This window comes from Lissotriton vulgaris, chromosome 7, assembly GCF_964263255.1.
Source record: "Lissotriton vulgaris chromosome 7, aLisVul1.2, whole genome shotgun sequence".
Taxonomy (NCBI): Eukaryota; Metazoa; Chordata; class Amphibia; order Caudata; family Salamandridae; genus Lissotriton; species Lissotriton vulgaris.
Window position 1 is genome coordinate 1,045,114,014 of NC_141695.1, and position 27,378 is coordinate 1,045,141,391.

The 27,378-nt window shown below is 46.6% G+C and overlaps 1 protein-coding gene across 1 annotated transcript in view; it reads left to right on the forward strand.

The window, feature by feature from the left end:
* Positions 1-27,378, forward strand: part of PKD2L2 (polycystin 2 like 2, transient receptor potential cation channel) — a 1,643,803-nt gene that overhangs the window by 779,846 nt on the left and 836,579 nt on the right. The window contains exon 8 of the mRNA XM_086929456.1: positions 10,599-10,769. Coding sequence (XP_086785582.1) covers positions 10,599-10,769 — 171 coding nt within the window. The remainder of the gene's footprint in view (positions 1-10,598; positions 10,770-27,378) is intronic.

Below are 27,378 nucleotides of genomic sequence, written 5' to 3' on the forward strand. Positions count from 1 at the left end.
CTACCACCCTTGTACTTGTATCATCCCTCACACGTTTGTTTGCTCTCTAACCGGCACAAGTAAACTTAGACACTGCTCCCATACTCGTTCTTTGAAGGTTAATTTCACTCCTGATTCCCGTCCTTATTCTTATTCTGGATATGCACCTTTGGATTAGTCTCGTCTTAACCTTACGCATGTCTATCACTTTCATCACATACATCTTTTGCACTTCTCGCTCCTGAGATTCAGTATCGTTACAAATACTTCCTATTTAACTTTTCAGACCCCCTGAAGAAGCGCCTTCCAGCGCGAAATGCATCGGGGATTTAACATATTGCGGATGTTGATTTATATATCTACTATGGATAACTAATGATGGATATGCCTTCATGATTTCACCATATGATGTTAATATGATGGAATATTGGACAATTATGGAAAAACTTACAAAATTCATTTGAGTAAAACATATACTCTACTTTGGACTACTTGTGTTTACTCATATACAGCACAAATTGTGCCCAAGAGTGCCCCAGGTTATTCTTACTCGTTGTAAGATTCTTGAGACAATTGGTTAAATAGCACCTCAGGATCCAGGAGGTGAACACCCGGTGCACCTATAAGACTTATACTTTCGGTTTTACCTATTGAATATCATAACTACCTTGGAGTGCAGCGGTTCATTTCCATTTACGAACATCCTAGCTGGACTTCACGGGGTCAAAGTCTATCTGGATGATGTTTTGGTGCATGGTGTGTCTCGCTGTGAACATGATGAAAGAGTGTCTGAGGTGTTGGGTAGGCTACAAGATGCGGGCCTCACTCTTAGGTTGGACAAATGTAAGTTCGATGTGGAAGCCATAGAATATCTTGGTCATTTGGTTTCTGGGTCTGGAATTAAGCCCAAGCCATATCTGGTGGAAGCAATCAGTAACCTGAAATATCCGGAGAATAAAGATGAATTAGTTCAATTTCTTAGCATGGCTGAGTGTTATAATGAATTTGTTCCAGGGTTTGCCCAGAAAACCGAACATATAAGAGTCTCATTGAAAAAAGGACAAGAATTTGTCTGGGGCAAACATTGTTGTGCCGAGTATGATTTGATCAAGAACTTTCTCAATCATGCTCAAAATCTTGCTAGTTTTGATCCAACTAGAGACTCATATGTTATGACTGATGCTAGTTGCAAGGGCATTGATGCGGACCTTTTACAGAAAGGAGAAAAGGTTGACAACACCATCTTGTTAATTTCTTGGCCTTTAAGGGGGGCTGAGTGTAACTACTCAGTTGTCGAAAAAGAGGCTATGGCTGTGTATTGGGCCACTCGCAAACGTAAAAAGTTTTTATGGGGAAGACAGTTTTCGGTCATTTCAGACCACAAACCTCTTAAAGAAGTATTTGAGAAAAAATTAATTGACTGTGTTTCTCACAGAATAAGGAAGTGGGTAGTTGCTCTACAGGACTTTGAGTTTAGTGTTTCCTATTTGCCTGGTTCTAGCAAGATCTTGGTAGATTGTTTGTCCAGGCTTAGTGGAGACTCGATTTCTGAGCATGATGAGGATGATTCTCTTCCTGGTGAGGATTCTTCAGAGGATTTTAAAGTATGTATTGTTATGGAAGGCGTGATTACAGAGGAAGAATGGATGTCAGAATTGAGGATTGATTCTGATTTGCAGCGTGTGATGGGCTTTGTACGTGATGGTTGGTGTGAGAAGAAGGACTGTGATGAAGGGATTAAAGGATATTGGAGTGTTAGGGAACAGTTGTCTTTCCTCAATGGATTATTGATTAGAGGAAGCAGACTTGTTCCTCCCATGAAGTTGAGATCCAAAATAATTGAAAATGCTCACTCTAGCCATATGGGCATAGCCAAAACAAAAGAAAGGGTCAGAGAGGTATATTGGTGGCCCGCTATGGATACTCAAATTGAGAGATCTGTGCGGGATTGTTCCAAGTGTTCTTTGAGTGATAAGATACTCAAATGTAGGACTCAACCGATGGTCCTCAGGAAACTGTCCACAGGGTCTTGGGTGGATATTTGTTTGGATATCCTAGGACCTATTAAGGTTAAAAGTCAAGATAGGTATGTGTTGGTGTGTGTTGATATGTTCTCCAGTTGGCCTTTCATCAAGATTGTCAATCGGGTGGACTCCTCTTCTGTAATCTCCTTTCTGGATGACTTATTTCTGAGTGGAGGTTTGCCGAGCTCTGTGCTGACTGATAACGGTGTACAATTCACTTCTGGTATTGTAGAGAAGTTTCTGAGTGAAAGAGGCATTGTAGACAAGCGTGCATCTTTGTATCATCCAGAGAGCAATGGAGTTGTCGAGAGGTTCATCAGAGTACTAATAGAAGTCATGCAATTGGCTTTTGTGTCTAGCAATGACTGGGAAGATGCAGTAAAGACAAAGGTCTGCAAGTATAGATTCACTGCACACTCCTCTACTGGAGTAACTCCTATTAGCGTGTTTAAGGGTAGGTCATTTTGTACCCATCTCAAACCTCCTTGGATTTCTGCAAAACTATCTGGTGTGGCAGGTTTTGGTGATAACACAGCCGGTTGGAGAGAAAGAGAGTTGGAAAAGATGGATAGGAGGAAGAGTGCGTATGATGTGAGGAAAGCTATAAAAAAAACTGTGGTGAGTGTTGGTGATTTAGTGAGAATAAAATTCGGTGTTTCTAAATATAGTAAACCAATCAAGGTTATCAAACTTTTAGGTAATGCTGTTAGGACTCAAGATCACAAGGTTTGGAACCTCAATAGAATTGCCAAATGTTGTCCAAATGATACTGAACTGGATGTTTCTCTTCCTTCCACTTCTGCAGATGATTTCTCTGTAAGGAGATCTGACAGAGTAAGATCCATTCCTTATCGCTTTAAAGAGTTTGTTTAGTATGTTTTATTTTTCTGTGGTTTTCCTATTTTGTTTTATTGATGATGAGAGGGAGGTGTTGTAGTGTTCTTATCTTGAGCCAACCTTTCTTGTGATGTTCCATGGCTCATGCTCCTCTCAGTTGTGCCAATGTAGAATGTTATTTAGAGAGAATGTTTTGCCTCAAACTACAAGTCAGTTGTTTGCTGGACTTTGTAGGATGAGGTCTCTTACTTTGAGATACAATAAAAACCTCAATCATTGTATTCCTGCCTTTATGCTGTTTGTTTCTGCGGCAGCACCTCACATAACCAATAGGTCTCGCCTTTGGGACCTTATGAATGTTTAGACATTCAACACTTGATGTTGTTGCACCAAGGATATTGTGCTGGATAACTAAACACTTATAAGGTCCCAAAGGCTACCACGTCCACCACCACTGTGTCCACCACCACCACGTCAACCACTACCACATCCACCACCACGTCCAAGTCCACCACCACGCCCACATCCACCACCATGTCCACCACCACCACATCCACCACCACCACGTCCACCACCACCAGCATGTCCACCACCATCACCACCACCACATACACTACATCCACCACAATGTCCACCACGACCATGTCCACCACGTCCATTCACCACCACTATGTCCATGTCCACAACCATATCCACCACCACCATGTCTAGCACATCCACCACCATCACGTCCACCACCACAATGTCCACCACCACGTCCACAACCACCACCTCCACCACTACCACCACCACCACCACCACATCCACCACATCCACCACCAGCACTACCACTACGTCCACCACCACCACATGCACCACCACCATGTCCACCACCACCACATCCAACACCATGTCTACCACTTCTGCCACCACCACCAAGTTCACCACGTTGAGCACATCCACAACCTCTACATGCACCACCATGTCCACCACATCCACCACCACCATATCCACCACAACCACATCCACCACCACCACATCCACCAACACCACCACCACTCCCACCACCACCACATCCGCCACCACCACGTCCACCACCACCAAATCCACCACCACGTCCAGCACCACCTCCACCACCCCTTCCCCCATGTCCACCACCACCAGGTCTGCCACCACCACGTGTTCTACCACCACCATGTCATCCATCATTTCATCCACCACCACCACGTCCACCGCCACCATGTCCACCACCCCCACATCCACCACCACAACATCATCCACCACCATGTCAACCACATCCACCATCACATCCGCCACCACCGCGTCCACCACCACCACGTATTCCACCATCACCATATCTTCCACCATGTTGTCCACGACCACCACCACGTCTACCACCACCATGTCCACCATGTGCACCACACCCACCACATCCACCACCACCACAACGTCATCCACCACCATGTCCACCACATCCACCATCACGTCCACCACCATGTCCACCACCACCATGTCCACCACCACCATGTCCACCACCACCACCACGTCCACCGCCACCACCCGTTACAGGTAATGTGTCACTGGAGGGCAGGGGTAATAGGAGTGTCAATCCCAGCTGTGCAAGGGACATTTAGGTTGCATTGGGTGCGAGGGGACGGGAATAGGGGCTAGAAGTATAACACCAGACCTCAGATACATTTTGAAGAGGTGCCATGTCACAAGGTCTCCAATAAAAGCACTCCCAACATCTCTACCTCACAGTTGCATACCTGCATGAGCCACTAATTAAAAACAAGCATTGTCATAGCCAATAGGTCTCACCTTTGGGACCTTATAAATATTTAGCCATGCAAAACTTGATGTTGTTGCACCAAGGATATTGTGCTGGATAACTAAACACGTATAAGGTCCCAAAGGCCACCACGTCCACATCCATCCCACCATGTCGTCACCACCACCACGTCCACCACCAACATGTCCACCACCACCATATCCACCACAGCACATCCACCACCACCATGTTCATCACCACCACATCCACCACCACCACGTCCACCACCACCATGTCCACCATGTCCACCACCACCATGTCATCACCACATCCACCACCACCACATCCACAACCCCCAACATCCACCACCAGCACGTCCATCACCTTGTCATCCACCACCACATCCACCACGTCCAACACCACTTCCACCACCACCACGTTCACCACCACCATGTCCACCACCCCCACATCCACCACAACCACCACCACCACATTGTCCACCACCACCAGGTCATCCACCACCACATTCCTCACATCCACCACATCCATCACCAAGTCCACCACCACCACGTCCACCACCACCACCATGTCCACCACCACCAGAATGTCCACCACCACGTCCACCACCAGGTCCCTTACCATGTCCACCTCCCCATCCACCACCAACACATCCTCCACCACGTCCACCACCACATCTACCTACACCACATCCACTACCACGTCCACCATGTCCACCACCACCATGTCCACCACCACCACATCAACCACCACCACATCCACCACCACATCCATATCTACCACCACATCCACATCCACCACCATGTCCACCAACACCATGTCAACCACCACTACATACCACCACCATGTCCATCATGTCCACCACCACCATGTCCACCACCACCACATCCATCCACCACCTTCATGTCCACCACCATGTTCATGTCCACCACAACGTTCACCACCACCATGTCCACCACATCCACCACCACCACATCCACTACCACCATGTCCAGCACCACGTCCACCTCCACGACCACGTCCAATTCCACCACAACATCCACCACCACAATGTCCACCACCAGCATGATCACCACCACATACAACACCACCACCTCCACCTCCACCATCACCACCAGATCCACCACCACCACGTCCACCTCTAGCACCATATCCACCACCACCACATCCATGTCCACCACTACGACCACCACCAGCACCACCACCACGTACACCACCACATCCTCCACCACCATGTCCACCACCACCACTTTCACCACCACCATGTCCACCACCACCATGTCCACCACCACATCCACCACCAGCTCCATCACTATGTCCACCACCACGTCCACCACCACATCCACCACCACCACCACCATGTCCATAGCAACCACCATGTCCACCACCACAACATTGTCCACCACCACCACCATGTCCACCACCACTTCCACCACCACCACATCCATCACCACATCCACCATATCCACCACCATGTCCACTGCCACCACCACCAACATTTCTACCACGTTCACCACCAGGTCCACTACCACATCCACCATGTCCACCATCACCACCACCATGTTCATCACCACCATGTCCACCACCACTACATCTACCACCACTTCATCTACCACCACTACCTCCAACACCACCACATCCACCGCTACCATGTCCACCACCACCATGTCCACCATCACCACCACCACATCCACCACCTCAACATCCACCACCACCACGCCCACCCCAGCATGTCCACCACCACGTCCACCTCCCCCACCACCACCATGTCCACCACCACCACGTTCACCACCACATCCACCACCACCACCACGTCCACCGCCACCACCCGTTACGGGTAAAGTGTCACTGGAGGGCAGGGCTAATAGCAGTGTCAATCCTAGTTGTACATGGGACATTTAAGGATGCATTGGGTGCGAGAAGATGGGAATAGGGGCTAGAAGTATTACACCAGACTTAAGATACATTTTGAAGAAGCGCAATGTCACAAGGGCTCCTATAAAATCACTCACAGCATCTCTATCTCACAGTGGCATACCTGCATGAGCCACTAACTCAAAACAAGCATTGGCATAGCCAATAGGTCTCACCTTTGGGACTTTATAAATGTTTAGCCATGCAATACTTGATGTTGTTCACCAAGGATATTGTGCTGGATAACTTAAAACTTATAAGGTCCCAAAGGCGAGACCTATTGGCTATGCCATTGCTTGTTTTTTTCTAGGATTACCCCTGAAAAAGGAACTAAATGAATTGGGTTATTTTTTATATATGGGAAACTATCTAAATTTGATTTTCCTGAATGGTAATGAATCACACAAATTCTAGATTATGCTTTAATCATAACAGAGATGTATTTAAAGTAAAGATTAAAATAACTATGAAAAGTAGATTGATGTCAATATTGTGATCCGTAAGGTTGTGAACAGTCCACACTGCAATCAGGCTGCATTGTTTGATAAATTATTACTCTCTCTAAATGAACCCACATTACCCCCTACATTAGAGAACTCCACTGACTGTGTACAGAAAAGATGCCAGTTAAAGCTCCTGACCCATGCATACATGGCCCTACACAACTGCGGACCCGCCTTCTGGAACCTGAACTTTCATCAGCCCACCAGAATCCTCTGCTCTGTGTCCCTGTGTCCCTTTCTCAAACCCTCACCCTGCATCCGACATAGCAGATGTGGAGGTCTCTACCTAGCAGTGAAGTCTTGGAATGAGCTACCCTTTCACCTACAGACCTCCCAATCTCTACCAGAGTTCTGAAAGTCCCTGAATACCTGGCTATTCGGCTAATCAACTGGACCCTGCCAGTGCCTGGATACCCTCACGGGTGACAAGCAGCACTCTACAAATCCATTGATTGAAGTGTGGCCTGGTGTTGGAAATGATATAGTGAATAAGTAGTAAAAATGGCTGAGGCAAGTTATACCCCAAGGGACATTTTTGAAAGTAAATGATGATCTGAAAGCTTACAAAACAGGTTGTGCAAGTGCATGTCTGTGAGTGAAACATGTTATTGGTTACGTAGCTGAGTGGTGTTTTAAATAGCTGATGGAAAGTGAATGGTGTAGGCAAGCTGTCTTGAGTGTGAGTAGCTGCTTGTGATTTGAAGATTTAAGCAACTGTGGCAAGTACCCTTGATAGGTACATGGATTATTGGTACTGCCCAAATGTTTTAGGACAGTGAGGTAGCAGGGTCACTAGAATTATGCAATTGTGCTGCCCCAGCTATTTTCATATAATTATAGTTTTGCCACATAGTCCATCATCTGTCACATAATCTTCAGATTTTGACAAATATAATTGTTTCTAGTTCGAACAGTTCAAAAGTGACTAGAAATGCAGCAACTCGTTGCAGTGCAGTGGAAGGCCCTTTGCAAAGCTGGACTGCTCAACTTTCTGTTGCTTATTGTTACATTTGGAAATTGAACTGGTAGTAGTGATGTTCAACCAATGCCCAGAAACTGTTACAACACATAAAAATGACAATGTGAAGCCTTATGCGTTATAATTTGCCTTTTCTTGCCACATAATTCCAGTGGCCCAGGCTGTACTCACTCATTGGGCCGCCCACATCTCTGTGGTTCCACGGGGGGGGGGGGGCGGGGGGGGGGGAGATACCAGCTGCTTGCGCCCTGCCCCACCCCAGCCCATAGCCTACATGCAAGTCACAGCTCTGTCCAGAGCAGCATTTCACACACCTATGGCTCCTAGAAATTATGGCTGTGCAGGACTCCGGGGCAAAGCTCGCACATTACAGCCACCATCTTCATAGGTCATGTCCCGGAGCCTTTCTGTTTAATCTACCCTCCCGTTTTATTAACAAAATGTTTGTGAAAGACTTTCACTTTTCCCTCTATCATGATTTTTATATATCAGTATTGACTACTAGAGAAAAGTATAGATTTTTATTTTCTTAAGTGCTCTGGGATCATGCACATGGGTAGGACAATTCAGTGTTTATTATTTCATTTGAGATTACCTTGACAAAGAAGTAGGATAACAGTTAAACAACTTTTCCATCTCACCATTCTTAACGGAAATCACATCATGCTTCCCTTCTCTGCTATATTTTCTCAAGGTAGAGACACGTCTCTTTGATTCATTATATTGTTCCTCCCTATCATTTTGTACTCCCATTTTTCCATTCCTGTGGGTGGTGGACAAGCGATCTCCCACTCCCTTCCTTACACCCCCCCCCCCCCCCCCACTTTTGTAGGCTGCAGTTTACTAAAGATATCTTGGGGACTTTCAGAAAGTTGACCTAGGAATTCATTCCGCCTGCTGATTACCATTGGCTTTGTGGTTTATAACTCGCATTTTCTGGCTTTCTATTTGCTAAAGACTCTCCTGGTTCAATGTGTCCCTCCTGTTGCCCAAAAAAACGCGTTTACTGTATTCTTCCAAGATCTCCCTTTCTTCAAACAGGCCTTAAATATTGGTCTTATCATTCACATTTGCTGTGCATTCAAAGACCGAGGTCAAATGTCAGGCACTGTCTTCCGAGAGCGCTTGTTTACTTTTCTTTCTCTGACTTCAAAGTGAGAAAATGTATGTGACAATCTTGCTGGATACTGGGGGTAGGCAAGATGGTTTTTCTAACACATGACAACATTTAGATAAACTGTGTATGTATTTAAGAATATATCAGAATTAGGAATACAAATGAAGCACATTTTTTTTTTATTTCCGAAGTGTTTTGGAAACAAATACTTTAATATGATCGAAATAAATCATTACATTAACTGATGCAATTTCCACACATTTTCATTTGTGCACTTTTGTGTTTTATTAGTAAAATTGTATGCCTGTGCAAATGTAATGGTCATTTCAATTGAAAATGTATTATCTGTAATGGCAGTGTGCCACCATACCATGCATACTCCACTTTATACCACTCCTCTCAACTCTGCACCACTCCACACCACTGCACTCTACTCTGCACCACTACACTCCGCACCACTCAACTCTACACTACTGCACTCAATGCCACTTCACTCTATGCCTCTATGTTCAGCCCTGTACCACTCTACTCTATGCCAATGCACTCCTTGCCACTCTACTGTGCACCCCTGTACCCTTCGCCAGTGCGCTCAATACACTCCAGTCTAAGCCACACCAGTCTACTATGCACAACTTCACTCTACACCACTGTACTCTATGCCATGGTGCAACACTGCACTCTACGCCAATACACTGTATGCCAGTTCACTTTACTCTGTAACACTCATTTCTATGCCCCTTAACTCTACGCCAGTCCACTGTACCCCACTCTAATCTACTCTATGCCACTTCACTCGACACCACTTTACTCTGTCATTACACTATGTGCCCCTCTATGCAACTGTACTGTACCCTGCACCACCCTACTCTACGCCACTTCACTCTACTCTGAAAATATTTACTCTATGCCACTGCACTCTACTCCAAACCACCTTATACCGCTCTACTCCACGTCACTCTATGCCACTGCACTCAACACCACTCTACTCTTAACAACTGCACTCTAAGCCAATTCGCACTGCACCCTGTCACTGCAACTCTATGCAACATCACTCTATTCTGCATCATTGCATTCTGTGCCACTGGACTTTACGTCACTATACACTACTCTGCACAACTCTATTATACTGTACCCGCCAGTATGCCTTAAAATTTGCATTTTCATTAGTTCTCTAGTTCTCCTGTTTACATTATAAAGACGTAACAAGGAAAATTCAAGCCTTGCTATATTTTATTTAATTCAATCCTATAGTTGTTTTTATAAGGTAATCATCTTAGCATGTATGAAAATTACAACTCAACAACATAGGCATACTGTAATTTCTTCATCATTAAAACTGGTTATTTGAAATGCCATGTAATTAAAAGATTTGCCGAGGTTGGAAGACTGAAGAGGTATGCAACGCAGTAATCCCTAATCTGTTTCAATGCAGTTTCCATTTATATAAGAGTATCTAAATGTTTTTTTTCTCTGCTAGATGTCACTTTTGGCCATTGCTTTCAACTTATATCGAACTATAGAAGTTAATCTTTTGATTGAAACGCTTCTCAAAGATCCGACGGTATATCCAAATTTTCATTTTCTTGCTTACTGGCAAATTCAGTACAACATCATGGTTGCAGTCAGTGTTTTCTTTGCTTGGATTAAGGTACGATTTCGTAACACATTTTTTACTTGTCATTGTATCGTTAAAATCTAAGTATCGCCTAAAAAATTATTTACTTTAAAGGTTTTAGGGGCAAATTATCAAGAACAGGCGATAAAATTATCGCTGCTTTATCGGCCGGAAACTGCCGCTAAAGCGGCGATAATGGTCTTGATAATAGGCCCTGGTGAATTCCCATAGCAGCCCAGGTTCTGGTGTTAACCTGAGCTGCTATGGGAATTCACAAGGACCTATTATCAAGCCCATTATCGCCGCTTTAGCAGTAGTTTCCTGCCGATAAAGCGGCGATAATTTTATCACCTGTTCTTGATAATATGCCCCTTAGTTTTTTTTGAGAAATCAGTTCTCTAAAGGTGATGATTGGAACTGATTTTACTTTGCTTGTCGCTACGGATTTATGGTTCAGAAATGTCATGCCAGTGTTGAAAATGTAAACTGTTCTAGGCATTGGAAGTGTATCAACACCCATATACTAATCTTTATTTTCAGTAAAGAGCGGTGGCGTAGTAAGCGGGCCATGGAGCTTAATGCAAGGAAGTGGAAAATTGGCCCACCACCTGGTATTTTGCTTAGATAGCTATTACTCGGATGGAGTAGGCCCCTCATTCAATTGGGCCCCGATGCCATTTCATCAGGGGCGTTGTTGATATCTATGCCCCTGGTTAAAGCAGCTATCTTTAGATGGATTTTGTATGACAAACATAAATGTAGTAGATGGGTAGTATAAATAGTTAGTTACTTTAAGTGCCTTCAATTATGCTAGAGAACTTTAGCCCAAGATTCCTCACCTTTGCAATATTCCCTAGGGGTTAGACTGGATCTAGAAACTTTTCAGTTGTACCTCTATGCACCTGTTGGTGGCACCATGCGGCTCTGCAATGGTGCTGTTCTGCTCCTGAAATGACTTGTGGAGTCTATATAGTGCCACTCCTGTGCTCCTATGTCAGGTCCATTATTTTCTCTGCCACACCAGATGCAAATCCGATGCTCTATCTTGTCTCCAAAAGACTTATCTCAATTTATTGTTCAAATTCTTTGTGCAAGGGATGTCACCTCCAAAAATGACAGTTTTTAAGCCTTGTAGGAACTGTCCCTATTAATGTCTGTTACAGATCCCCATCAGATGTGCCTGTGGTGCCTAGGATCGAGTCACAACTCCAAGGCCTGTAGTGACTGTGTGTCGATAAACTTGAAGGCAATCCAGGACTGCGAGGTGAAACTTAATATCGCTAAGCAAAAGAAGTCTCCTAAAGGGGACCTAAGTCGCGACCCAAATCAAAGGTTCTGTCCTGGTCCTGTTGCTGCTCCAGGAGTCTCTGAAGCTACTCCATAGGCTGGTCTGCATCATGGTCCAAATTGTCTGGTAAGTTCAGAAAGAAGCACAAGAAATGGCCACTCGCATTCACTTGATCACAGTCAAGTCTGGTGCCATCAGTCTCACAAAGTGCTTGACCTCCAGCTCCCCACCTTTGGCGGTAAAAACAAATGTGCTGACAAAAATCCTCCAGCCCGTCAAACATCTTCCGAACCCCTTCTGCCATTCAGTGAGGCATTGACAGATACTTTGTTGGGAGCCTTGGCCAAGCCTTACCCTGGCACCCCCAGCTAACAGACAGAAAGCGAGATGCCATCATCCTGCCAACGCGAATCCTTCATACTTCTCTCACCACCCTTCTCCGCTGAGGTTTAGTGGTGCAGGTGTCCACACGCAGATCTGATCGCAACTCTTTTCCGACCACTCCCCATGATAGGGAGACAAAAAGGGTGAGACTTTTGTAAAGAAAGTTTTCTTTCCCACCATTCTGGCTCTCCATTCAGTAAATGTCAGCGTCCTATTGGGCCGCTATTCCCACACCATTTAAGACTTGATGACACATGTCCTCCCTGGTGTCAATGAAGGTCTCTGATCTGTCCTTGCCAAGGCCATCCAAGACAGTTGTGATGCAGGTGAGTTTAGACTTTGTTGTGGCTTGAACACTACAGTTTCATCTGACAAGCCATTGGCACCCATGTCGCGATTTGCCGCCATGTGTGGTTACAATCAACCAGGTTCTCTGGCAATGTCCAGTCCTATCTTATGGACATGCCCTCTGATGGGGCTTGCCTGTTTGGGTACAGGGCTTCTGCTTTAGAGCGATATAAAGAGCTACTGCACTCTCTCTAGGCTTATCTTCACTACCTCACCAATTGCACCAACCTTACTGATCCTTTCACAGATTTGGTCTAGGTGGCCCATACTGCCAGCCTGTCCCACCTTAGCAAGGAACCAAGCAGTTTGAGGCCATGCTTTCCACTGCCTCCTCAGCCAAGGTCAACAGGCCACCTAGTCCATTTGCCTTCCACCAGGAGCCTCCCTGCTAAGCACATCTGGTGTGCTCTTAGGGAAGCACAGCTTCCTGGTGGGAGGCAGAATCCAACAATGGTAATCTTTAATATCAGGCATGTAGGTCCTGCAGATTGTTCGCAAGGGCTATGCCTTCCTCTCTTTTTCTCTAGTCCTTCCACCGTCCCCCCAGCACCTGACGGAAGACCAATTCTCCAATTTGCGGAAGGAAGTGCACACCCTTCTGGCCAGAGGGACTGTCGAGGAGGTGCCAGCGACGGAAGTAGGGTTTGGTTGTTATTCCCATAATTTCTGGTGCCCAAGAAGGATGGATGCATTCCTCATATTCTAGACCTGCGCCCTCTCACCAACTTTCTCCAGAAGGATAAATTCAAGACTCTCACCCTGACGCAGGTTTGGTCTGCCCTCGACCCTGGAGGCTTTAGACCTGCAGGATACCTATTCCCCTAAACCTATCCTGCCTGCCCATCAATGCTCCCTGGGGTTCGTGATGGGACAGGAGCATTTTCAGTTTGCTGTTCTTCCTTTGGTCTCACCAGATCCCCTCAGGTGTTTATGAAAGTGATGCCAGTGGTGGCAGCAAACCTTCGGTGATCAGGGGTGCCGGCCTTCCCCCTTCTTGATGACTTGCTATTGAAGGTGGGCTCACACTAGGCAGAAGGCAACCACTTTCAGACTACAGTGAACCTATCATCTGTATGGTTAAATATCACCATACAGAGGTCATACCTGACTCTTCAAGCACTCCTCTTATTGAAGCCATTCTAGAGATGGTTCGGTTTTATGCCAGGACATTCAGACTATGATCCCAATCTTTCAGCCTTAGCCCTGGATTTCAGTGAGGTCAACACTGAGGCTGCTTGGGCTGATGGCCTCTTGCACCCTGCTGGTTGAACACGCCAGGTCGGATCTGAAGTCTTAGTGGGCCCAACATCAAAGGGACCTCTCCGACCATGTTCAGATTTTGGAGGAGACTGCAAACAATCTACAGCGGTGGTTACTGGGCCGTGATTGGGTCTATGGTAGACTCTCTCTTCCCCACCTTGAGCTAACAGTGGTAACCAATGCACTGCTTCGGGGTGGGAGCGGCCATCTGGAAGAAGTGGAGATCAGTGGCCTCTGGTCTTTGGTGGAGTCTTGGTTCCATATCAACCTTCTGAAGCTGGGGGCTATCCTCTTGGCATTGAATGCCTTCCTTCCATCTATTCTAAGGAGGCTGGTACAGGTGCTCACAGACAATGTGAAACTGCAACAAAAAGAGAGGGTGGGATCATAGACCATGTGTCAAGAGGCTCTGCGCGTCAGGAAATGGCTGGACCCCCAAAGGACACTTAGAAGAGAACTTGGAGCAAACCCCTTTAGAACTAGGAGGTTCTAGAGTCAACACCCACGGAAGCACCAGAGTATTCGAGTTACCTCACCCAGGGAAGCCCGGTGCATAGGTGTATTTTCATGTCGGGTTTCGTCATCGATTTCAATGGCAATCTGCTGCAAAGTGCTGTTGGCGACTAAGTGAAAAAAGTGTCTGGGTGGATCCAAGCCTGGATCAAGGAAGAGAAGAACCTGAAAGCAGAGAGAACAGAGTCTGGGTCACATGCCAGTGACCAGGAAGGCGATGAGCGGATGCCCATCGATGTCGGGTGCTTGCAGGTGAAGAAGGTGAAGCTTGACTCTTCAGCCAGGAGGACCAGGAGGTGTCGAGGATGACCAGGTGCGGGATTTGAGCTGTCCCACAAAGGATGTCGAGTGCTGCGGTGTCGGTTTCCATATTGGACCCAACAAGCCTTGGCAATAGCAACCCATGGAGAAAGCAGAGATTGGCTTCGGTGCAGACCAGCAATGTCTAAGGGACCCACCACTTGGTGGGGAATCAGGGCACGTCTCGAGCAACCAGGGAAGCTGAAAGGAAAGAAGAATTACCTCAGTGGGGACCCACCAGTTGATGGACCAGGGATCATGAAGGGGTCTCGAGCAGAAATGCTAGGAGCGGGCTCACAGAACACTCGTGGAATGTTGGCCCACAATCTTCAGTGCTGATGGTGCTCGGGGCTTGGACTACAAGTAGCCCAATGCACTACTTCAGGAAAGCTCGGGAAGTCGATGCATTAGCAAATGTGCAGAGTGTCCAGGAGTTCCGGTTCGTCCCACGTCACTCGTGAGGGCTGCAGGTCTCAGCTTTGCTGGGATCTTGTGTTAGCCTCTGAGAAGTCTGGAAGTAAGCATCCTGAGTCGCAACTTCTTCGGAGTCCGGCGGGAGCTTCGAGAATGAAGACTGGCAAGAGGCTTCTTTGGTGCCTGTTTGAACAGGGAAGTCACCAAGGGAGATTCTTCCATCTTCTAGTCTTGTAGAATGTCGAAGTTCCAGTATATATGTATCAGAGTTTTGTCCAGGTACAATCTAAATTACTGTAGCCAGGGGTCCCTTACTTATACTATAGAAAGGGGTTGGACATACTCTGGGGACCCACCTATGGGAGGATCAAGGGAGGGGGGTGGCTACACCCCTTTTCCTTTGTCCAGTTTCGGGCCAGAGTAGGAACTGAGCGCCCCTGCAACTGGTTTGATCTGGGGTATGCACAGGGATACCAAGTGTGCCCCCAGCACTGTCTGAAAAGCATTCTCTGAATGCATCCACCCAGTCCCAATACACTAAATCCTGTCTGGCAGGTGGTTACACCTCCCTATAACAGGAAACCTATAGTCCAGGCCTTCTCTGTCGAAGTTTTGTCCAGCAGCAGGAGGTCAGACCTAGGCATGGGTGAATTTTGCGAATTCGCAATTCGAGAATTTGCGAATTTTGCGAATTCGCAATCCGCAAAATCCGCGAATTTGCGGATTCGCGGATTTTGCGGATTGTGTGGGGAATGGCCAAGCGGGAAAACGGTGCACATCGCTAGTGTGAGGGGCAGGGCCAAACGGGCGAGGCTTATATGCGAGTTCACATGCCTCTTGTGTGTATAAAAGGACAGGCACGGATCAGAGAAGCTCGTGGTCACAGGAACTGCACAGGGATTGAGCTTGTGAAAGTCAATTATGCAAAGGCCTCCATCAAGCATCATAGCTAATTTTCGACGATAGATATGGGGAGAGTGCACACCTACCCAGCCTCGACAAAACACACATTTTCTGGGGGGCTGATTAACTTTGCCATCACACCAAAGAGCGCCGGGGTCCCTCGAGTGAGCTGTCCATCAAGTGGGTAAAGGGCGCGAAGACGGTGCACACACCACTAGTGTGTGTGGAGGGGCCAAACGGACAGGGCTTATATGCAAGTTCACATGCCTCTTGTGTGTATAAAAGGACAGGCACGGATCAGAGAAGCTCGTGGTCACAGGAACTGCACAGGAATTGAGCTTGTGAAAGTCAATTATGCAAAGGCCTCCATCAAGCATCATAGCTAATTTTCGACGATAGATATGGGGAGAGCGCACACCTACCCAGCCTCGACAAAACACACATTTTTGGGGGTGCTGATTAACTTTGCCATCACACCAAAGAGCGCCGGGGTCCCTCGAGTGAGCTGTCCATCAAGTGGGTAAAGGGCGCGAAGACGGTGCACACACCACTAGTGTGTGGGGAGGGGCCAAATGGACAGGGCTTATATGCTAGTTCACATGCCTCGTGTGTGTATAAAAGGACAGGCATGGATCAGAGAAGCGCGTGGTCACAGGAACTGCACAGGGATTGAGCTAGTGAAAGTCAATTATGCAAAGGCCTCCATCAAGAATCATAGCTAATTTTCGACGATAGATATGGGGAGAACCCACACCTACCCAGCCTTGACAAAACACACATCAATCATTTGGCCCTCATAGCGCTCCATTGCTCCTTGTTGTTGTTGTTGGTCGGCCATTTCCCAGGTTGACCCGAGCCCTCCCTCAACCTCGCCCCCGCCTCCCTGCTGACCCTCCCACCCACGAGAGCTACAGGAGCCGCCCTCTCCCACACAGTGAGCTGTGTCCATCTTGCCTCCAACGCGAGTGGTCGCTCCCCCCGCTTCCTCCCTCACCTGTGGTATCGTAGCGCCTACATCTGCTTGCTGACTGGGCACTGTGATTGTACCTGCTAGCGCGCACTGTTGTTCATTTATTTGCATAGCGCTTTGGCTGATTGGTAACTGCTATCGCTTTCACCGTGCAGTACCTGTAATAATTGTAGCTGCGCATTGTCTGCATTGCATTGGCTGTGTTCTTATTTAAAGTGTGTCACGATCTCCACTATCTCCGCGCACGAACTCGCACCTTTTGGCCCGCATAGCGCTCCATTGCTCCTTGTTGTTGTTGTTGGTCGGCCATTTCCCAGGTTGACCCGAGCCCTCCCTCAACCTCGCCCCCACCTCCCTGCTGACCCTCCCACGCTCCGCCCCCTCCACTCTCCATTTATGTCAGATGTACCAACGCGCAGCGTCCACGCCGAAGGTGCGCCAAAGGTAAGCTCGTCTACGCCCGTCCGCGCCTGGACCGCTCCCAGCGCCAGACCCCCTGGTCCTCGTAATGTCCACCCCTCCTGCATTACTTATGATGCCACCACCCTCCTAGCCCTCAACTCCGGCCGTTCCCTCAACTGCGTTCAAGCCTCCCCTGGACACACCCATGGACCCTTTTCCTGCAACTCCTGCAAGTTCGACGGCACCAAGAACAACCCCTCATCAACGATCACACAACAGATATCCGACCCCAACCACCTACAATGCATCCTGCTCAACACCCGATCGGTCCACAGGCACGCCATTGACCTCTGGAATCTACTAGACACCATCTCTCCGGACGTCGCCTTCCTAACAGAAACATGGATGAATGCCTCCTCAGCCCATTGCCATCCCGGAAGACTATAAGATCATACGCAAGGACCGTACCGACACACAGGAGGAGGTATCGCTATCGTCCATAAGAAATCCATCCGCATCTCTATCGCTCAGACGTCAATCTCGCCAACTCTGAACACCTTCACTTCCAGATCCACATCGACCCCAAGACCACACTCAGAGGCACCCTCCTCCACAGGCCACCAGGACCCCGCGCACAGTTTAGTGAAGACATCGCGGACTTCATCACTCCACACGCGCTCCCCTCCAAGGATTACATCCTTTTGGGAGACCTCAACTTTCACCTTGAAAAGAACAACGACCGCAACACCACCACCCTTTTGGACAACCTCGCCAACCTCGGACTTAAACAACTTGTCACCACCTCCACCCACATCGCAGGTCACACACTCGACCCTATCTTCACCTCCAGCAAACATGTCTCCTTCAGCCACACCACAGCTCTCCTTTGGACTGACCACAGCTGCGTCCACTTCACCTACAACAAGCCCACCTCCAACAACCACCCCCAACCCACTCTGCAAAGAAACTGGAACAAAATCACCATCGACAAGATCTCCTCATCGCTTCTTCAAAACCCCCCAGCCCACTCCTCAAACCCAGACCAAGCAGCCACCAACCTCACCCAATGGTTATCCAACAGCGCCGACATCTTAGCACCACTGAAAAAACGACAAATCAAACTAGGCAGCAAGAAGGCCTCCTGGTTCAACGATGATCTTAAGAAATCCAAGAAACTCTGCCGCTCCCTTGAGAAGGCCTGGAAAAAAGACCCAACCACCAGCACCAAGGACGCCTTCAAAAACGCCACCCGCATACACCACCAACTGATCCGGAATGCCAAGAAAGACGCTCTCAAGGACCGACTAGATAACAACGCCCACAACAGCAAGGAACTATTCAACATCGTCATGGAATTTACCAACCCCTCAGCCAACTCCAACGACATCACCCCCTCTCAAGACCTCTGCGACTCCCTAGCCTCATTCTTCCACAACAAAATTGCAGGCATCCACAACAGCTTCGACAACCGACCCGAAGACCAACCCACCCAACCCCCTACAGGACCCCCCCCCCCCCTGAACATCCTCAATGACTGGAAGCCAATCTCCACTGAGGACACCATCCGTCTGATGAACTCTATCCACTCAGGATCCCCCACTGACCCATGCCCTTACCACATCTTTAACAAAGCAGACTCCATTATAGCACCGCACCTCCGAGACGTCATCAACTGCTCCCTCAACTCCGCAACCTTCCCGGAAAGCTGGAAACATGCCGAACTCAGCGCCCTCCTGAAGAAACCCACAGCTGACCCCACCGAACTCAAAAACTACCGCCCTATCTCACTCCTTCCATTCCCGGCCAAAGTCATCGAGAAAGCGGTCAACAACCAGCTCGCCGCATTCCTCGAAACCAACAAATCCCTCGACCCCTCACAATCCGGCTTCCGAGCCATGCACAGCACTGAAACCGCCCTCATCGCAGCAACAGACAACATTCGAACTCTACTGGACAATGGAGACACAGTCGCCCTCATCCTCCTCGACCTCTCCGCAGCCTTCGACACGGTCTGTCATAGCACCCTTTTACAACGCCTCAGAAACGTCGGAATCCATGGAAAAGCACTGGAATGGATCACCTCGTTCCTCACCGGAAGAACCCAGAGAGTCCGCCTCCCACCATTCAAGTCAGAGGCCACTGAAGTCATCTGTGGCGTACCCCAAGGGTCCTCACTCAGCCCCACCCTCTTCAACGTATACATGAGCCCCCTCACGGCCATCGCACGCCAACACAACCTCAACATCATCTCCTACGCCGATGACACTCAACTGATCCTATCACTCACCAAAGACCCGAACACGGCCAAAACCAACCTGCATGAAGGAATGAAAGAAGTAGCCGAATGGATGAAGCACAGCCGTCTGAAACTGAACTCAGACAAAACAGAAGTCCTCATCCTAGGCACCTCCCCCTCCGCCTGGGATGACTCTTGGTGGCCAGAGGCCCTTGGAAAAGCACCTATCCCGACGGACCATGCACGCAACCTGGGCATCATCCTGGATTCCTCACTCTCGATGAACAGACAAGTCAACGCCGTTTCTTCATCTTGCTTCAACATTCTTCGCATGCTCAAAAAAACATTTCGCTGGATCCCCACCGAAACTAGAAAAACAGTCACTCACGCTCTGGTCACGAGCCGACTGGACTACGGAAACACGCTCTACGCCGGTACCACCGCAAAAATCCAGAAAAAACTCCAACGCATCCAGAACGCTTCAGCCAGGCTCATATTAGACATACCGCGTAAAGAACACATCTCTGGCCACCTGAAAAACCTCCACTGGCTCCCCGTCAATAAGAGGTTTACTTTCCGGCTCCTAACCCACGCACACAAAGCACTCTACGAAATCGGACCCGAATGCCTCAACACACGACTGTCCTTCTACACCCCCTCCCGCCAGCTACGATCCTCCAACCAAGCCCTCGCCACTGTACCTCGCATCAACAAAACCACCATGGGAGGTAGATCCTTCTCCTACCTGGCAGCTAAAACCTGGAACTCACTTCCCACTCATCTTCGCCTTACTCAGAACCACCTAGCATTCAGAAAGCAACTTAAAACGTGGATATTTGACAAGTAATTCACCACCCTTCCTCAAGCGCCTTGAGACCCTCTGGGTATGTAGCGCGCTATATAAATTGATTGACTTGACTTGACTTGACTTGACTTGACTTGACTAACTAACTATTTTAGGATGGCGCCGGCAAGCTGCCAGCTCCATCCTAAAATAGTTACTAAATTAGCTTCATCAGGAAGCACTAATAGATAAAATAAAGCAGGTGCTCGAGCACCTGCTTTATTTTATCTATTAGTGCTTCCTGTTGAAGCTAACTTAGTAACTATTTTAGGATGGCGCTGGCAGCTTGCCGGCGCCATCCTAAAATAGTTAAAAGTTCAACATGCTTGAACTTTTGCCACCGAAATCCGCCGCTCGCGGATCTCGCGGATTTTCTGTAAATTCGCGGGAGTTCGTGGATCGCGGATTTACCGAAAATCCGCGAAATCCGCGAGCGGAACGGATTTTCCGCTCATGATTAGTCAGACCCGTGTCTGTGGCTGCAGCATCCATTTTGTGATGCTATGGTTCTTTTAAACTATTACCGGTTAGGTCAGTGTGTACAGGTCTCTCCCTCTAGAAGGGTGGAATTCTACCCCCACTGCCAGGACTTGTGGGAGGGGTAGGATTCCAAAGTGTTTGACACCAAACAAAACATGTTTCCATGCAGCCATTCCAAAGTTAGCATTTTGGTCTGGCTGCATCACAGAACAGCCTCCGAGAATAGGCTCCGAAAGCTGCAGAGGGGCCCAGCTCATGCATGGGCACCCTCTCACACAAAACCAAGCACTCTGCCTTCAGGATTGATGAGGCCTGCCATAGGAGTGACTTATAGTTTTATATGTGTCAGTGATTAAAGATGGATATAGGTAACCTATATCTTAGTAAGGGGTGCATGCACCACCTTACCCAGGCTGCAGTAGCAGTCCTGTGGTGCCATTTTGGAAGACTTCCCGGGGGTGCCATAATATATGCTTCAGCCCCTGGTAGGCCTCTGGGGTACCTATGCCCTTGGTACCTAAGGTACCATATGCTAGGGACTCACAAGGGTAACTCAGTAACCAATCTGGAGTGGGTTACCCTTGTGAGTCTAAATTCTAAAGTACATACAATCATTTTAGAGAGGAAGCAGCTAGGCTGGGGTCCTGGTTAGCAGACTAAAGTCGAGAAACAGTGAAACACCAGCAATAAGTGGGGGTGACCATAGTAAGCAGATCCTACTCTCCTACAATAAGGTTGCAAGAGGCATCCCATAAAATACTAATAAAACATACTCTGAAGCTCATTACATTCCTGTGACTTTAAAATGCTGCATAATTTTCAGTGAATCTTAATAGTTATACTTGGTGTTGAACTGAGGGCCAAAACAGAAACATTTCATGGCTGACCTATTGATATGGGTTCTTCCAGATGCATATAATTCCATTCTTCAGAGTTACCATATGTAGAACTCTTCACTCTTTCCAAAAGCTTTAGCTTTTTATGTCAGATATTTAGTTTGATGGCAGATGCAAGCATACTGAGTTACACAGACATTTTCTGAATGCCATAAATTCAAATTGTTCTTTCTTAACACATGGGGATTTAAATGTCCCTTACTAACTTTAGCACATTTAAGAGTTCAAACTTCTCAACCCTAACAAGCATGAATTTGTAAGCTGCTTGGTTTTTGTTCTTCATTACAATCCTACTTCAATAGAGGAACAATTACACAAATGGATTTGGAGGTAATTCATCTGTTTTTCGTTTGTTGGTTTGTTGAAACAATGAATGTGCATTACAAAGTAATGGCAGCGATAAATTATAGGTATACTGCACTTATGAACATGTTCAAGGGAGATAGACACACTGGACCTATTTAAAACTGCATTTTGTAGTATGTTTAGTAGTACTAAAATGCTATTCAATACGCGTGCAAATTTTCACCTTCATCTCTCTGATTTTTTCTCACACAGAATAGTAAATGTGTGGAGGGTGTGGGGGAGTGGCTGGGAAAAGGGGCATACTACTAAATGGGAGAGATTTATGAAGAGTAAGGAGGAGTTTTGGGAAATTTAGGGAGGGGTTTAGTGAGAGACATGCACCCATCCGCAAAATAGTAAGCCCATTAGTATTTACAATCTACAGTTCTAAAGTTGCTGCAGCCAAAAAGGGTCCAAAAACAGTAATACATTACTTCAACTCAGAGCTGGAGTAATTCCAGTGCCACACATGGCCAACCACTGGTATTGGAAAAGACACACAATAGATAGACGGAAAGCAGAACAAATCAAAACATTCACCCCCAGTCAAGAGATCTAGGTTAAATCCATCATTCTTTTGCTCACCATGCCACCCCAGTTTAGACCTGGCCATATGCAAATCAGTCTTGACCCTGTGCCTCATGGGAACAGTCCAGCCCGCACTGCCAAGCCAGGCCCTCCTTGGACCAGAAACAAGCATCCTAGGACCGGTTTTGGGGTTTCAACCCTCATCAGCCGGGATAGCTTCCTTCCAGTGGCACAGTGAGCCAGAGACCCACGTCTGGGCATACCCGGCACACTTAGGACAAGAGAGCAAAAGACACACAATTGATGGACGGAATGCAGAACAAATCAAAACATTCACCCCCAGTCAAGAGATCTGGGTTAAATCCATCATTCTTTTGCTCACCATGCCACCCCAGTTTAGACCTGGTCATATGCAAATCAGTCCTGATCCTGTGCCTCATGGGAACAGTCCAGCGAGAACTGCCAAGCCAGGCCCACCCTGGACCACAAACAAGCATTCTAGGACTGGTTTCGGGTTTCACCCCTCATCAGCCAGGATAAGTTGATTTCAGTGGCACAGTGAGCCCTGGACCCACGTCTGGGCATACCCACATACGCACTTAGGGCGAGAAAGCAAAAGACACACAATTGAAAACCACTGGTATTGGCACACCCCTCCATAAAAAAATAATGAAGGTAGGGACCTAAAATAAAACCCTCTGTGAAATAATGTTACGTTAAATTAAGTTACTTAAATAGCTAAAACTATAAATAAATATAATGTAGTGCTGCAAGAAATCAAAAAATGTAAAATTTATCAATTCATTATTTTTTTATTAAAATATATTTAAAATATTTGCAATTATTTCTATAGTCACTTTTAATCATTAACACTGCTTAATAAAATGAATTTTGATTTAACTTAGAAAGATTTGTTTTTTTAATTTAAACTTAACAAAAACACTTTTTAGTTAATTTATTAGAATGAAAGGTTCAATTCAATCTTAAATTAATAGTGCTGCCACATTTTTTTGGTTTACATTTAAAATAAACATATGCAATTAATTGAATTTAATATTTAACATAATAATATATTTACTCTTTATTTTAGTTAACTCATTTTTTTTACGTATCCCCATACATTACCATAAGGAGACTGCACAGTCAATGTAGAGATCTTTCTATAGTAAAATTAGAGAAAATGTAAATATAGTACATCAGTTAAAATATTTGTTAAATAGTCTTATTATATTTTACATTATTATTTAAAACAAAAATATAGTTACTATTTTTTAGTTAAACTTTTTTAAAAATTTTAAATAATTGAGTTTAATTTAGCATTATTACCTACAGGAATTTATTTTAAGTCCTGCTATTATTTCTATGGGATGGTAATACATTACATGTGGTTGGCAATGTGTGGTGCTTGACTTACTATAGTTTATTTGTGGCAGTAGTAACTTGCACTCATAAATTTGGCTCAACCCCATTTTAGGGGATGGAGATGAGTAAGTCTAAACTAAGTACGCGTGTATATTGCTCGCAAGTATAATTTACCTTTCTGATTAGCCCTATTGTATTCATACAGTTAAATTGACATCAGTTACACCAGTTAAAGCATAGTTACATAACATAGACTGGCAGACTACCCAGATTCAGACATATGGCAGTTTTAGCATTGTTTTGTAAATGTGAATGCATCTACTGTTTCCAGTAGATCATTTTTGTGACAGTGCAAAGGTTATTTGAATTGACTAGGAACATGGGCCTCTCCTCCCCTTCCACTTGTTTCTGCTGCAACTGGTGCTTTCCACCTTACGCAAATGCCATGGATGCAGTACATCTTTTTCATTTTAATTCCAAATGAGGAAGGTGTACATATTTTGATCATGTGTGGGATACGCTTTATCACAGGACCAAAAGAGAGTAAAGAATCCTGGACAAGTGTATGCACCACCTTCGAGAGAAGGCAAGAGAGTTAGGATGCAAAATAATAGACCTGAAGTGTGAGAGATTGTTAGACCGGGCATCCTTGGTGTGGTTTCCCCTGTCTTTTTGCCTCTGCCTCCTGTATTTTTGACTGTGTACTGGACTTCGTTTTCTCTGGTTTAGGAACTCTGGGCACTTTACCACTGCTTATCAGTGCTAAAGTGCAAATGCTCCCTATGTAAATTGTCATTATGATTGGTTATCCATGATTGGTATATTTGATTTACTGGTAAGTCCCTAGTAAAGCGCACTAAGTTTACCCAGGTCCTGTAAATCAAATGCTATTAGTGGGTGGCACTGGTTGTGCCACCTACATCAGTAGCTCTGTAAATGTGTCTAAGACCTGCCATTGTAGTGTCTGCAAGTGTAGCTTTAAGCTGCCATGTCGACCTGGCAAGTGCACCCACCTGCCAGGCCCTAACCTTCCCTTTTACTACATGTAAGGCACCCTTAAGGTAGGGACAAGGTATCCCCATGGGCAGGGCGCAGTGCATCTGAAAGGTAGGACTTATACTGGTGTGTTTTACATGTCCTGATATTGGAAAACTGTTAGTTTCATTTTTCCCAATTGCAAGGACTAGCATAGGTTATCATTGGAGCTGATTTGTAACAACTTAAAACTGTAACTTTCAATTGGGGACAGCTAGAGATTTGAGTTTGGGCTCCCTAAGTGCAGGATTTAAAAATACATCTTTTAGTGAAGGTGGTTTGTAAACTGTGTGGTGGAAAATGCCACTATTAGAAAGTGGGTATTTTCTTGTTTAACCATCCTGTGCCTCTGCCCGCCTGTGGAATCAAATCTGGTTTAGACTGACAAGGGCCTGTTTGTGCATTCACTCTAGACAGTCACACAAAGGAAGTTAAGGTGTGCCCTGCATATCCTGATGGTCCATCACCAGACTGATGGGTCTTGCTGGACTAGAGTGGTGGGAGGAGCTTTCACCTGCACCTAAATAGGACTGTGCCTTGCCTCCCCCAATGCTGTTTCCAACCCCCTGGAGTGTGTCCGGAGCCAAGACCAGGCAGAACAAGAACTTATGCACTACAAAGAAAATCCTTTGAAGTATCTCTACTCACAGGCCAAAAGGGGTAAAGTAGTGGACCTGAAACCCCAAACTTTAGAACACTTCTGGAATAAAGACTCTGCCAACAAGAAGAGCCAAAGAGTTGTCAGGAGGCGTACTACCCCTTTGCTGTGTGTTGCTTTGCTCGGTTTACTTACAGTTGCTGCTTCTGTCCGTGGGCAGTGAAGAAACTGGACTTTGCTGTTTTGATCCTGCTTTCCAAGTTTCTCCAAGTGCTTGTATGTGCTTGCCACCTGTTGAGAAGTCTCAGGGACACAAAGGCTTCACCTACAGCACCTGGACTCCATTGCTGGGAGTCCTGATCCTGCTAAGTTATGCCAATCCCAGTTCTGGGCCACTGGGCTGAGCTATATCTGCAAGAAAAGCACTTCTGACACCATCACCGACGCCGCTGCTTGCACTGACGTCCAGTGCACCGCTCATTGAGTGAGCGCAGCACAGAGCCAGACAATACAGCAGCCCTGGTCTCGCTGACAACATTGCATCTCACAAATTGGACGCTGATGCTTGCTCTGTGACCATGGGCACCACCTTGTCTCACCGACTTCGACAGCACCACAACGTTGGCCTCACCGATGATGACGACGGAGTGCTGTCACTGACACCCATGTATGCAGCCTTTGTCATTGTCTCGCCACCCTCGACAACACTGCAACCTCAGGCTACCAAGGACAGTGTCATCGACTCCGATGCCAGTACTCTGGACTGCGGCCACGCCGCTGCCTGCACCGAAGCCACAGACACTGCATCGTGAAGTGCTGACGCACTACCCTCGATGATACCGCATCCCTAGGCACTTCTGACATCAGCGCTCCTGACTTCAATCTTACAAAGTTCAATCTACAACGCGTGTGACTCAGAGGACGCGCCGACTTCTGCAGTGACCTGCGGCACCGACGCCTGCAATGCTTGCGACACCTCACCGCTACACTTCACTACAAGGTCTTCGAGGCCTCTTCAATTTCTAAGGTACTGTTTGTGGGTCTTCCCCGACGCCATAGCTGGTCCTAAAGATGTTGTTATAGCCCTGGTTGGCGCTTTTGAAAAACTTTATTTTTGCTTTATTCTTAAGAAATTCATATATTTGCTTGTGTATGTTGGATCTTTGTCGTTCTAGTTTTGTTTTGTTTAGATAAATATTGGATATTTTCTAAAATGATGTGGTGTCCATTTTGTAGTTTTATCACTGTGTTACTGTGTGTGTTTGGTACACATACTTTACAAATTACCTGTAAGGTAAGCCTGACTGTTCGTGCCAGGCTCCTGAGGGGGTAAGCAGGGGATATCTTAGCAGTGTTATCCAATTTTCCTGACTAGAAGGAAGGGTCCCTGCTTGGACAGGGTGTATACCACTGCCAACTATTGCTAAAGAGAAGGGGAGGGAGAGATATTAAAAGAAGGGATACAGATAGTACCCAAAGAAAAAAGTAGAGTTAGAACATAAGGTCCAGCAAGAGAAAGCTTTCTTAAGGTGCCAT